Source organism: Leptinotarsa decemlineata, unplaced genomic scaffold (assembly GCF_025532065.1).
Source record: "Leptinotarsa decemlineata unplaced genomic scaffold, Ldec_3_MD MMD2_tig00000576_RagTag_RagTag, whole genome shotgun sequence".
NCBI lineage: Eukaryota > Metazoa > Arthropoda > Insecta > Coleoptera > Chrysomelidae > Leptinotarsa > Leptinotarsa decemlineata.
Window position 1 is genome coordinate 9054081 of NW_027412551.1, and position 14623 is coordinate 9068703.

General features: G+C 37.0%; 1 protein-coding gene across 2 annotated transcripts in view; it reads left to right on the forward strand.

Moving 5' to 3' along the window:
- cysu (peroxidase homolog) overlaps nt 1-14623 on the forward strand; it is a 99717-nt gene that overhangs the window by 57729 nt on the left and 27365 nt on the right. For both annotated transcript variants that reach the window (XM_074174388.1, XM_074174387.1), the window contains exons 2-3: nt 9563-9763; nt 12643-12719. In XM_074174388.1, the coding sequence (XP_074030489.1) occupies nt 9603-9763; nt 12643-12719 (238 nt within the window). In that variant the 5' untranslated portion in view covers nt 9563-9602. The remainder of the gene's footprint in view (nt 1-9562; nt 9764-12642; nt 12720-14623) is intronic.

Sequence of the window (14623 nt, forward strand, 5' to 3'; positions counted from 1 at the left end):
ACGGACCACTGCACATTTGTCTATCCCGAATTTCATACCGATAGTATGCGTGTAATCCCTCAAAGACTGATGGAGATCCTTCTCTCCAGAGGCATAAAGTTTAAGATCATCCATATAAAACAAAGGGGTGACCTTGTGCCTCCGGTTTCCGGGGGTGCCACAGTTATATCCTCGAGTATTTCTGAGCACAACGGATAATGGCGATAGTGAGATGCAGAAGAGAAGGAGACTGAGGGAATCGCCCTGAAATACATCCTTCTCAAAGAGACCCACCCTGTTTGGACTGTGTTTGGACCAGATGTTATGGTGAAGCGAATTCGCCTGAGTGGTATCAGTTGTTCAATACATCTCACTATTATTATTATCATTATTACCGCTGAAAACTCAACAAATCATTGTAACAAAGAATATGTACATTTCAAATAATGAAACCAGAATTTCTAAAATGAATAAGAATGATACCGCTAACGGTATCTACTAGTACGTTGTATTAACTTTCGGTTTTATCGCAAATCAACCCACACTCTGGTACGACCTTGTAGAATACCTTTGCCGAAAGCGGTACCATGTGATTAACCGTTTAAAAGTGAATGTTACTTAACGTCTGGTTTTAATGTTGGCCATATCATTCTTTCGAGTATTAATGGAGTGGCTTTAAGAAGACCAGGTTAATTGTATTTTCAAGTAGTTTAATTCACGTAATATCCTCCATTCTTGCGCTAGGCACTAATAAGACAAATACTGATTCTACCGTTAATGGTGGTAATCAGATATTATGTAAAATCGCCCGATTTGTATTTCCAACACGTTTGAATTCTGACACAAACTTGTATATCTTTCTTTATTCTGTCTAGCAAATCAACTTACCGTTTTTTTTTAAAGCCATGACGTTTCAGTTTCGACTATTGATCAATTCTAACTCAAAAATGTATTGATACACTATTTTTAACCTGCGGTAGAAGTCCATTAGAATGTTATTAACTTCTTTCATATCACTAAATACAAGAATTTCCATTATAATTAACATATTTCATTGTGAGCAATTATTCATTGGTAACAGGTGATAGGTAATTTTCTTTCTTCATTATAAAAATTTTCTTCTCCACAATTTTTGAAAAATTTAATGGTTCGAAACATGTACTGCTACTTGTATTATCAGTATTATTTCACGTTTTTTTAATATTGATTTAAATTTTTAAAGATGACAATAATGAACTCTCCATAGGAGGTTGGGTTTAAAAGCAGATCTTATAGCTGAACCCCGTCTGTCATCATTTATATGAAATATGTATTATTCTTTGAATGAATGTTTTTGTAAAAATCATGGATGAATGCGTATCATTATTATTATTATTATCATCCCCGTTCAATTGTTGGGAACAGAATATAAAAACCGATAAAACAACCTATCAATAAGTCGCATTCACTACAGAATCCGCAAGATATCTGCAATTAAAACGGTACTGAAATTAATCATTACAGATTATTTGCATTCATTATATCATGGTCGATATTATTTGATGTCAATATTCGCTTTTTAATTCAACTGTTACTTAATCTGGCATTGAAACTGAACAGCATCAAATAAGAATGGGTTGGGTCGCTTGAAGTCAATATAGGTCCAATTAAAACAAAACACTGATTTATTTACAACTATGTAACCAGTTGATTCATTTCAATGTAAACAAGAAAAGACAGCACAATATCATTGTATTGGTAATTTTTATAAAAGGTGTTTCAATTCAACATTCCACTGAAGGTGGTAACTTTTTAATTGACATGGATATGTTGAAGTTTTTGGATGTTGGTTATTATTAGGTTTCTATAGATTTACATCACTCCAATCTACGACTTTTATTATATGGGTATAGTCTGTTCAGAAACGAGAGAAAGTACAGCAGTATATAAATATATATATGAGTGCTATGGGTGGCGATTTTTTTAAAGCTGCAGATGACTTTCTTTATTACGAGATATTGTGTGACAAACATGTCTACGTTTTTTTTTTATAAAAGGGGGTCACTTTTGGGAAACCCTCTGAAAAATCGTTCTTGAAGAGTTGCTGTGGATGAAGTTGTATCAGATGCTCTACCGGTATCAAAGGGAGTACCACAAGGATATGTCCTTGGGCTCTTGCTTTTTTAGCTTGTGTATCTGTGATTTTTATCTGTTCGTAGAAAAATGCAATATACATCACTATGCAGACAACACTCAGTTATATTTATCTTTTCCGCCTCGTGATTCTACATCTGCTCAGTTATATAATAATAACGATCTTCAATCCATATTTGACATTTCTACAGTCCATAAGCTCAGGCTCAATTCTAAAAAATCTACAACAATGATGTTTGGACCTAAGAAGAGAGAGCTCACCAATTTAACTTTCCTCCGTGACCAAGATAAAACATTTAAAAGCATGGTTTGATCAAGCTATCTGAACCAAACTTCTTATTACGTTCTCAGGCAGCTTTCCAAATCGTTATTTGCTCAACACAGACTTAAAACTTAGACTATGCGAGTCAGTGATCCTGTCCAAAATTTTCTTATTGCCACAGTATTCATGGACCTGCTTTAAGACAATTGAATACTCTTCAACTACAACGTATTCAGAATAGCTGTCTATGTTTCTCGTTTGATATCCGGAAATAGTACCATATATCCCCAGGCATGCAAGAAAGTTGGGAACCTTAGAACACTGCATATACTCACCAACACACTTAAAGTTTTAATATCTCGTCAACCTGACTGAAGGACCTTAGAACATTCTCGATAATTCACCACACGGAACAGTTCAGTTTCAGTCTTCCCAAAACAGTTTTCACCCTCTGCTTCTAGTATTATGCACCCAAACATTATACTCATCTACCCTACGAGTTTCGATCTTATGCAATTAAAAACTTCAAAAAAGTCTAAAGACTCACTTAACTGTCTAGTATCTTATCCGTCACCGACCTTCGCAATACAAAAAAAGATTTTTTTACAGCGGTTCCATCAACTAATTTCCTGATCTTGCCATCACAGTATCACTGTTGTCTCGACTTTATTTTGTTATTGTTAGGAGTAAAAAGCTTACGTTTAATGATGATATAACTTATACAAATAATATCCAAAACGAGATTAAAACTACGTGTAAGAATGATGTAGGTATTCTCAACAAAACTAGCTACAACGATACGTTTGCTGAAAACGGTGAAAGTATTTGCTACATATTTTCGCAGCGTTTAGGAGCCCTATCAGCAAACCTACCATTTTCCTCTTCAGTTCAGCAATAATAATCTGTTAAATTCAATAGAGTTCACTCCAGAAATCATATTAGAGAAAATGAAGTCACTCGATGTGAATAAGGGGGCTGGGATCGATGATTACCCCACTTACTTCGTTAAAAACTGTACCTCTGGTCTATGCTATGCCTTGAGTATCTTATTAAACAAATCCATGCAGTCTAGTGCTTTCCCAGAAGTTTGTAAAACTGCTCTCCTTGTCCCGATTTATAAAAACTCTGTTTATAGAAACTCAGTAATAAATTATCGAGGTATCAGTAAACTGTCCATTTTCAGCAAACTGCTTGAAAGCATCGTTTATGACTCTATGTTTTACTTTATCAAGTCATCAATCATAGAATGCCAGCATGGTTTTTTCTCCAAGAGGGCCATAGAAACAAATTTAGTAATTTAAGCCGACTACATTTCAACTGCATCAGACAATCGAGCACAGGTAGACTCCATTATATACTTATTTCAGTAAAGCATTTGATGAAGTTGACCATAACCTTCTCATTTCAAAACTTGCTGGAATCGGTATACAGGAAGATCTCCTTAGATGGCTTTCATCCTACCTTCACAATCACAGTCACCTAGTGAGCGTAAATGGATATAGATTTACTCCATTTGTGGTAACCTCGGGACTCCCTCAGGGTTCACATCTGGGTCCGTTAATGTTTCTAGTATTTATAAATGATTTGAAAATTTGCTTCAAGCATTCACAAGTATTATTTTTTGATGATGAAAAATATTCAGAAAAGTAACGATGATTAGAGATTGCTCAAAAATTCAAGAAGACCTCAATACTTTTTTAGAATACTGTAACATGTAGCTGTAAATGAAAACTTAACATTAATAAATGTGCCTGTATATCTTTTTGTAGAAACAACATACCGATACATTTTCAATACTCTCTGGGGAATAATATTATTAACAGAGTAGACCAAATTAAAGATCTTGGAATCTGTTTTGGATTATGGATTATGTAATAAATTCCTGTAGCAAAATCCTCTGGATTTTTCTGCAGTATATGCAAATACTTCAACAACGACGGACGCAGCAATGAAATCTATTTTACTATGCATTTGTATACAGTAAACTTAATTTCGGAAGTGTCATATGGAGCACACATTATAATATACATAAATTACGATTAGAAAGACTCCAGAACAGATTTGTGAGGTTCTTGCATTTCAAAATAACGAAGACTTATGTAACACTTGCATTAGCGAAATTCGATCTCACTACAAAAAACAGCGTCAGATAATTACTTGCCAGTCCGAATTTCAACACAAATTTGGGCAAAAACTCCCTAATTACTAAAATGTGTGATTATTTCAACAAATACTGTAGAAGCGTAGATGTTTTCTCTATTATGTTGAATTCCTTCAATATAACTGTGAAAAGAATATTCAACACATAGCAAAAATGATGAATAATTGGTTAGTACGTACGAAATTCATTAATTCATTAATTTTTATTTTTTTCTTGTGTCTGCTAACACCAACTATACCTGTAACTACTACTATTAGTGGATGCTTCTATGGGTATTTACCTGTTTGTATGTCAAATTTGGAATAAATAAATAAATAAATTATTGCTATTTCCATGATTGAGTTTAAAAACTGCCTTGTCTTATATTCCGCCTATTCACCTTTATATTGTCTGTTTTGATTGTACTTTTTATGGTGGATGAAGGCGTATTATATTTTCAATGCATGTATCATACAGTTGCAACACGCCCGAAAACAGTTTATTTCATCAGTTCGGACTTCTATTGTCTAATATAATATAATTTGATTTGAAATCCCTGAAAAAAAAAAATAATAAAAGATCAACCGAAAATAACAATTTTATTGAAACAAAAAACTGAAATTACAAGGAAATAACAAACCAGCTACAATCAGAAAATAAAAAATTGAAATATTAATAACAGCTGAAAATTAAAAAATATTATTAACAAAAATGAAAAATTAAAATTAAAAGATTCCAAACCAAGTTACATCACGACGTTTCGATTGTTAGTGTCCACAATTGTCTTCGGGTGATAACTGTCTTGTCTAATATAATATAAATTGATTTGAAATCCCTGAAAAAACATTTTTTTTTTCGGGGATTTCAAATCAATTTATATTATATCAGACAATGGAAGTCTGAACTGATAAAATACACCACGAAACATTGTCAACCACCTTCAAACAAACGAAAACAGTTTATTTGGACTAGCAGACTACCAGAATTTTGTCCACTCGTCCAGTTTTTTTCGGACTTGTTACGTGAATTACTATTTCAATGATCACTCAAGTATAAAAAAAGTATCGTTTAAATGGAAAATCTCTTTTCCACATAGCCCTGGTTACTTATCTACACTTCCAGAAGTTTCATGCTAGTCTTGCAAAACTTAAGTAGTTATGTACAGAAAAAATGAACATTCCGAAACCGCCCATTCAAATGTGAGACAGTTAAATGTAATCGATAAAATAAAAAGACATTTCTAAATACCTCGATGTTGATTAATGTGTGACATAGAATTCCTAAACGCGACTGAGTTATTGCAAAATACTTGTCGAGGCAGTGATTTAACAACTATTGAAAATATTTATTGAACACTATTTCGTGGCTGAAATTGAATCGATCAAGAACGATGATAAATTGTAATAGTTTTTCGAATGTAGGACACTCAAAACTCACTCTTTTATTGGTTGAACAGGGTGTTGACATTCGATGATATAATGTCTTTCAAACATTCTAAATACAATAATTGAGACACCAAAAATGTAACTCTTGCTCATTGTTGAGTTTCTGAGAGAACAATGTTTGTTAGTAGGTTGGAGCTACTGGCGAAAGTTGTTTTTCAATGAGATGTACAGTCAATGCGGGAAAATTCTTTAAACAATTTGAAATTTGTGCCCATGCATTGTCTATCATTTTAATTTGGAATAACAGTCTCTGGAAGTTTATTCAAGAACGCCTTTCTGATACTGAAGTCTTGTCACCCACTCATATGTCAGAAATCGTAGATAAGTGTGTTATTTCAGAAGTTGTGTCCGTTTTTATGAGACTACTTTAAACGATGATATCTCATTGAATACTCATTCAATTCAATCGACATAATCGCCATTTGAATCCGTGCCAACGTAACACAAGTCGATTAATTCCTTCAACATAAAAATTGGGTGTTCAAGATTCGATGGAGTCGACGAAGGCCGTTATTACCTGATCCTAATTGGCGAAGGTTCTGCCGGTGCTTGAAAAGATGGTGGTCAATTAGCGAGCGGTCTGGAGGGTATGGTGGGTGAGGAAGAACGTCGGCGCTCAATTCGTTTAATTTTCGGAGGGTGATTTGTGAAACGTGCGGATGGACGTTGTCATGGAGCAGGATCGGATATCTTCTGTTGGTCAATGCCTGCTACTACTGACGTCTGTATCTGTAGAGTAGTGAGGGTGAGTGTAAGCCCACAGCACTTAGGCCACATGTGACCCATTGTACATCCCCCGAGGAATTATACTCCTAGGTCATCGTTCATCCTGTCCTTTCCAGGAAGATGGACAGGTCACTGGGAGACATCTCCTTCATATCGGCAGGTGTAGGCGAAGATTCGCCGAACACACACTCTCTTATTAACGATAACTCCAGGCACTCGCACAGGACATGCCTGACAGTGTCATCTTCCTGTTCACACATCCTGCATAGAGTTGTGTCCACTAGCCCCATATTATGGTGGTGTTTCCTTAGTTGACAGTAGCCAGTCAGAAATCCTACTGTTAGGCGTAGATTTTTCCTAGTCATCGCCAGATATTTCTTCGACGCCAGCTTCCCAGGGTCGCCAAAGGTGATCCTGGCAAGATTACATCCTTTGATTCCATCCCATCTCTTTAAGGATTGAGCATGGGTGTAACATTTGACTAGTTCCGCAATTGTCGAAGTCATTAGGCCGTAGGTCCCACTGGGTTCACTTAAATTATTAGTCCAGCCGCTTCCTTGGCTGAAGAGTCGACAATGCGATTACCTTTACTCCTGTCATGTCCTTTAACCCACCTCAGGATAATTTTATTATCTACCAAGGCTTTGGCTAAATCCTGGTGATACTCCAGTACTAGCCCTGAGGTTATACGTTGTCTGTTCAAGGCTAATAGGGCTTGTCTGCTGTCAGTACAGATTGTTATGTTTCTGCCAAAAATTCCTTTTTTGGTTATTTCTTTTGTGGCGATTGAGATACCAACCAGTTCTGTTTGGACCACGCTGGTATTTCTTCCCATTCCCCACTCAATCCTTAGGCTTAGTGATCTGGAGTACACTCCACATCCTGAGCCTGCTTTGATTATTGAGCCGTCTGTATAAATCTCCCTATCGAGTAGAGTCGTTTTTCGCAATTTCCTACCAATTTAGACGTTGCTCGGTAGGAGCCAAGAGCTTCCAACACCGCTTAACTGCCCGAGAATATTTTTATTGACTTGCGTATGAGGTTGGATCCTTCCAATCTCTCCGCACACAATTCAATAGCGCAAATTTCCGCGTGAAATACAGTCGCATATGTTCCTAGGCAGGTTGATATATCTGTCCTGGGTCTGCGACTGAAAACACCTGCACCAGAACCGGAAGGTGTTTTTGATCCATCTGTGAACCAATATTTCTTAATATTTCCTTCTCCAGGAGAATCCAGTCCTCTCTACTCGGGAACAATGATTTATAAGGCAGTTTGGAGTTGACAGTTGAAGGCATAAACTCAGAGGTAATTTCCAGAATGCTGTGACTTCCAGTGTCAAGCAACAGTCTGTTGTACTCTGCATTAAATTCATTTGTACAATTGGCAATGTGCACAATCTCTATGCAGTCCATCTAGCCTCTCTCTATAGAAAAATGTGGAGAGGAGGTATATCTAATAGGATCTCCATGGCCGTTGACGGTGTGAAACTGATGGCACCTCTGATTGCCAGACAAGCCTGTCTCTGTAAGCCAGAGAGCTTCGCCTGGGACGTTTTCTGTGAAGCCTTCAGCTACCAGGCAATTGATCTATAAGTGGTCATTGGTCTGACAATCATCACATAAATCCAATGGGTTTTTTGGGACCTAAACTCCAAATTTTACCACAAATCCTTTATTATGTCCATAGGGACAGTCTGGCTTTATGTAAAACTTTTTTCAAGTGAGCGTTCCAGGTGAGTTTTTTATCAAGGACAATGCCAAGATATTTCACCTCCGTTCCAAATGGAATGACCTCACCATTGAGGAAAAGTGGCGTTAGATCGTCCAATTTTCTGCTCCTGGTGAAGGGGATTATCACAGTTTTGCTGAGGTTGACAGACATCTGCTCTCTCAGGCACCAACTGTGAACAACGTACATCGTGCTTTGGAGCATATTACAAGCTATCCTTTCCGACGTGGATCTTGCCAAGATGACAAAGTCATCTGCGTACGTTTGCAGATCTTCTTTTCTTCTGTCGAGGGCATCAAGCAGACTATCCATCAGGGGCGACCACATAAGGGGATATAGTACCCCACCTTGGGAGCAGCCTCTGACCCTGAACCTAATGGCCTCGCCTTGAAGAGACGTAGTTGCAGTTCGGTTTACCAGCATGGCATAGATCCAATAAGTTATGGTAGAATCTATAACTTTAATAGCCAGAGACGATCCCATAGATTTAGGTAGTGTATTGTCAAATGCTCCTTCAATATCGAGAAGTACCCTCTCAAGTCCTGTCAACATGAAGGATGTAAGGCTGATTGGTCGTACCTATTTAGGGTGTGGGCCTTTCCGCTAAGAAGCTGGATTAATTTGGTCAAGTGTGAATAGGTGTGAACGGGTTGCAGTGGAGGGCCGAATAGACCCACGCACTTCTGACCTAACCTAACCTAACACAATTTTTATGCTGAATGAATTATTCGACTTGTGTTACGTTGGCAAATGGGTACTGATTCAATTGACGCTTATATCGATTGAATTGAATGAGTATTGACCGAGATATTAAAGTTAGAATTAGACTCATAAAAACCAACAAACCCTCTTTAAACAACTTCCAACTTCTGCTAGAACCACATCTTCGGTCTGAATTTGAAATTTCTCAAAACGAAAACAAAGGGATGGCGTCGTGTACAATGAGTTCGTTGTCATTCAGTATATTTTGAATATATTCTGGATATATTGTGAAAGGAAATATATTGGGAATGAATTGATCTAGGTCTACAACATACATCTTTTTTTTTGTCAAATCCATCTTACTGAATACTTGACTATCATTTGTATGTCCCATTTCAAACACATTTTTGTGAGCATGTACTCATCTCATTCTTTTTCTTTCAGGGGAAGAGGCTCTCCGCCTCATATACTCATAGCACTAGCGATGATCCAAATTCATCTGGTCTCAAGTATCCAGTACCAGCAACCTTTAGAATACATTGTGAATAGCAGAGCAACAGGTGAATGTGCCTTGATACTCGAAGGACAAGGCAGAAGCAGTCAGTTTGATTACTCCCTTAATCTTCTTAGGGGTAACAATCCTCTGTAAGTATATTTTGTCTTCAACTGTGATCAGTCTATCAAAATTGAAAACTATCGAAAATAAATATTTCAAAATATCAATCTTTCCCAACTAATCTACACATTAGACTCTGGTAAGCATCTTTCGGAAAATAACTACTTCCCCGGCTAATACCACGCTCGATGTTGAATTATATCCGATCATTCTATTTCTTAAGTGTTGTTTAGCAAAATCTGAGTTTGCCCTGACAGAAAATTATTATTGAGTTGTCACTTGATGCATAATTTCACCCACAGTAGTTAACGATTTGAGTCACAAATAGTTTGGAAGCTGTAAACAATTTAGATAAATGAAAAAGAAATGGTTTGTTTTATGCGAATATATCAAAAACTATTGCAAATTTTCAAAATTCGTAAAACAAACCTCCAACGAACAGAAAACATAACTAAAAGAAATTTCCAACTCACGAAACAGATCTTTCGTGTTATGGAGATTTCTTTTTATCATTCAACCGATAAAACAAATGTATTTTCATACTAATTTCTCATGAATGAAAAAATCAACAAAAATAACCATGTATTATTCAAAAAAATTATCAATACTTATCAATTACGTGGTTATTCCCAATGATTTTTGATAATTTTTAAGTAAAGAAACTATCGAACCGCCCCGTCTTCGCACGGGTGCAATGCTGACACTAAATATACATATAAAAGCGTGCGATCGGTGATAATCATAAAGTGATATGGGGCGAAGCGCAGCCTTCAACGCGCTATTCATAGGCACGCGCCACCGGCCCCCCGGCCGGTACCACCGCAACCGCACCGTCCCTGCATTTCAAATATGTAATATCTCCGAAAATATCCATTCGAATTACATGCTGTGAAGGGCCATATTGATCCATATCAAATACTCAATGTATTTGTGGTCCTTAATTGGAAAAGGAATGGAATGGGGAATGTTCCTCAATTTGGGTTATTACAGCAAATGCCAGTTTGAACAAGATAAAGTTGAGTTTAATTCATGAGTTTTTCAAATTCACTTCGAAAAGTATTCAAATTGATGTTTCAAATGTTGGGCTTTAATTTTTAAAGGGATATGTTTCTAATTCGCATATTGGCAACATCGCCTATATTAAGTTGAAATAATTCATACGTACCTAGATATTCTACTTTAAAAAAGGAAAATCATCTTTATGAATCATTTATTAAGGCAAAATATAAATTATAGTTCAATACCACCTCCACAAGCCATATAAACAACAGTTATTTTGTTATTTATTTATATAGAGGAAGATGATTAGGTGCACAAAATGTCATATGTCACAGAATGTCTCGGAACTCGGAACATAAGTAAACAGAGCAGCACCTCTCTGAAATATGTCATCTTTGTTTGTCTCATACAGGTAACAGATTCATTGTCCTTTATTAGCTATAACCAATGTTGCCAAATGGTGAAATAGAAACGAATCACTTTAAATGTTGAATGCACTATTTCATTCCTTTTTTAAGTATTCAAATCATTTTTCAAAGGAAAAGGTTGAAATGATAAGTTTAAAATGCGTTGTTTCAGAGCTCTTTTATGGAAACTACTTGATTTTCGTCAGGAGGAACATTCCCCATTGTAGTGCTAAAAATCGCTTCGTAAACAAACTTCCATTCTATTCCAGAAATCAATATCATTTTCAACTTCTAACACGAAACGTTTCATAAAAAAATATTTGGACCATTTTTCATTCAACTTGAGAAAAATCAAACAAATAAACTTGGATAAAGTTGTCCACGTTTACAAATACCTAGGCTTATCCTTTAACGAGAATGCATTCGTGGTTCAGATGAGACCTATGGCAGATCAAAACAACGCTGGTTGTTATAGGATAACGAATATTTTACTTTGGGCCTCTGCTTCCATCTTGTTGCCTTGCAGTGAAAGCTACTTGTTCATCTTGGATACATGAGATTTGTCGTCTCCGTGGAGAAAAATATTCGTGCTTATTTGTACTCACAGAGTCAAATTACCACTAGCCACAAATTTAACTTCAATAGCATCAGTATTTTAGAAGATTTAGGAAAGCAAGACGATTATAATAAAGGTTATTACGAGTATTAACATAACCAATGTACTTCTAAAATGCTCGTAAGACCTGATATTTTTGAATTGTTTTCAACAGTAGATATTGATCCAGTATACGTTACTTTCAATCTGTTTGGACGACCTAGTAACTTTTGTTGTACAAAAGATACCAATCGATCATAAAATTAAAAAAAAAAACATATAACTTTTCATTTTGATCATATGCTCGGATCATTTTTGTGTATAGATCCTCAGCTTCCTGAAAGAACGTTCCCTGCAAGTGGCCGTCGATGGATACCTCTACCATCAACAGTGGTGTTCCCCAGGGATCCACATTGTCTCCAATCCTCTTTTTATTGTATATCAACGACTTATTGGGAAAAAAACAAAGAGTCCAATATATTGCTTTGCTGACGACAGCGCACTTGTCTCGTCATTCAATTTGGATTCCAGGACATCGGCTACGGAGGCATATCTTCACCGGCAGCAGGAGGTTGCAAATCTTAATGAGGATCTAGAAGTGATTTCAAATTGGGGTGAAAGTAACCGATGCCACAAAAACCCAGGCATCGGTTTTCTCCAAGAAGATAAATGTCTCCGAACCAGATATATCATCAGGTCAGACAATTCCGCTTTCTGCTTCGACAATTCTGTTGGGGGTTAATATGGACACCAACACCAACAGCTAGGAACACTGTCCCGATACAAAAAACTGTCACACCTCAGCAACTTTTAATGCTTTATAAAGCTCAGATCAGACCTTCTTTGGAGTGTTGTTCTCACGTATGGAGCTCTGCCCCCAAACATAACCTTTCTTTTTCTATTTCAGGGGTTACAATGGACCTCAAACATGTATTACCTACGATGCTATAAACGCTGCATATTTGGACGCTCGCAAAAGAATAAGTGAGTATCTATCAGAAAAATAAAAAATAGCAAAATGATTATAAATTTAATGAGAATCACTTTTTCTATGGTAATCGTTTCGAGCAATATTTAATATACAGTGTACAGCGCGATGAACGTCGGATAGCCGTATTTTGAGGAATAATAAAAATCATATCCTGAAAATTGGTAAACATGAGTTTTTCAATATTGATAGAGTTAATAAATATCTGGAAGTTAACGAAAACGTCTTCAATCATATTCATTATTAATTCATATGAAACGTTCTCAACAAAAACCATGACGGCAAATTAATAGCTTTGACAGACTTTCTGTAACTGTTTGAAAGTAGGGTTTCATAGTCCTTAGTTTTATCGTGAACACGCGCATGTTTAATTATTTCAAGAAAAATTAAAATATCTCGTGAACGTTTGAATTTTGATGTAGGGAATATTTCATGAAAGAGAGTCAAAAACATCTCGTAATTTCAAAACTTATCTAAAATATATCCTCAGAATTAGTCATCGATTCCAAACACCTTGTATACAATTTTGGAAAAGGTACTCCTACAAAAGGTTGGAATGAATTTCATGGGGCAATCACTCGAGAACCGAATTCCTAGTTTTTTTTGAGTAAACAAATGAATATGTCGAGAACGTAAACTCACATTAGAATTATTCCAGGTATTAAAAAATGTGAAAATATACAGTATAGGTTAGGTTAGGTTAGGCCGAAAATGAGTGGGTGTATTCGACCCTTCACCGCAGCCCGCAAGGGTTTATTGTGGCTCACACCTATTCTCACTCGGCCAAACAAACCCAGATTCTTAACGAAGCCGATTAGTTTGTATGGTGAGTGGTCTTTCAGGTCAGATGGTGAAAGTACGGCTCTGCCGAACTCTAAAAACCTGATTCGGTCCCCAGCGGGGCAGGCACAAAGTATATGCTCTGTTAATGAGATAGTCGGATAGTTAAGTTGCAAGACTCCCACCTTGATACCAACGACAACCTTCCCATATGAGGGTTTTTGCACGTCAGCTACACCTGACGATGCCTTATATTCAGCCGTGCAGGGCTTTTTCGCCTCCGGTTTTGGTGAAACCTCACTTGAACGCAAATGTTTGCTAACCTGCTCATGGGGGGGTTAGTTCCCCCACCTAAGACAGATTCTGCGTACGCCGCAGCTCTCGCTTCTGAGCTAAATTTACAGGGAGGTCAGTTGGAGTCGTAAGCTCGACATCCATCTCCTTTGTAGGCTCGCTCCTGAACTAAATTTACAGGGAGGTCAGTTGGAGTCGTAAACTCGACATCCATCTTCTCTGTAGACTTGCTCCTGAACTAAATTTACAGGGAAGTTAGTTGGAGTCGTAAACTCGACATCCATCTTCTCTGTAGACTCGTTTCTGAACTAAATTTACAGAGAGGTCAGATGGAGTCGTAAACTCGACAACCATCTTCTCTGTAGACTTGCTCCTGAATTAAATTTACAGGGAAGTTAGATGGAGTCGTAAACTCGACATCCATCTCCTCTGTAGACTCGCTCCTGAAATAAATTTACAGGGAGGTCAGTTGGAGTCGTTAACTCGATATCCATCTCCTGTGTAGACTCGCTCCTGAACTAAATTTACAGAGAGGTCCGTTGGAGTTGTAAACTCGACATCCATCTCCTCTGGAGACTCGCTCCTGAATTAAATGTACATGGAAGTTAGTTGGAGTCATAAACTCGACATCCATCTCCTCTGTAGACTCGCTCCTGAATTGAATTTACAGGAAGGTCAGTTGGAGTCGTAAACTCGACATCCATCTCCTCTGGAGACTCGCTCCTAAATTAAATTTACAGGGAAGTTAGTTGGAATCGTGAACTCGACATCCATCTTCTCTGTAGACTCGCTCCTGGATAAAATTTTCAGGAAGATCAGTTGGAGT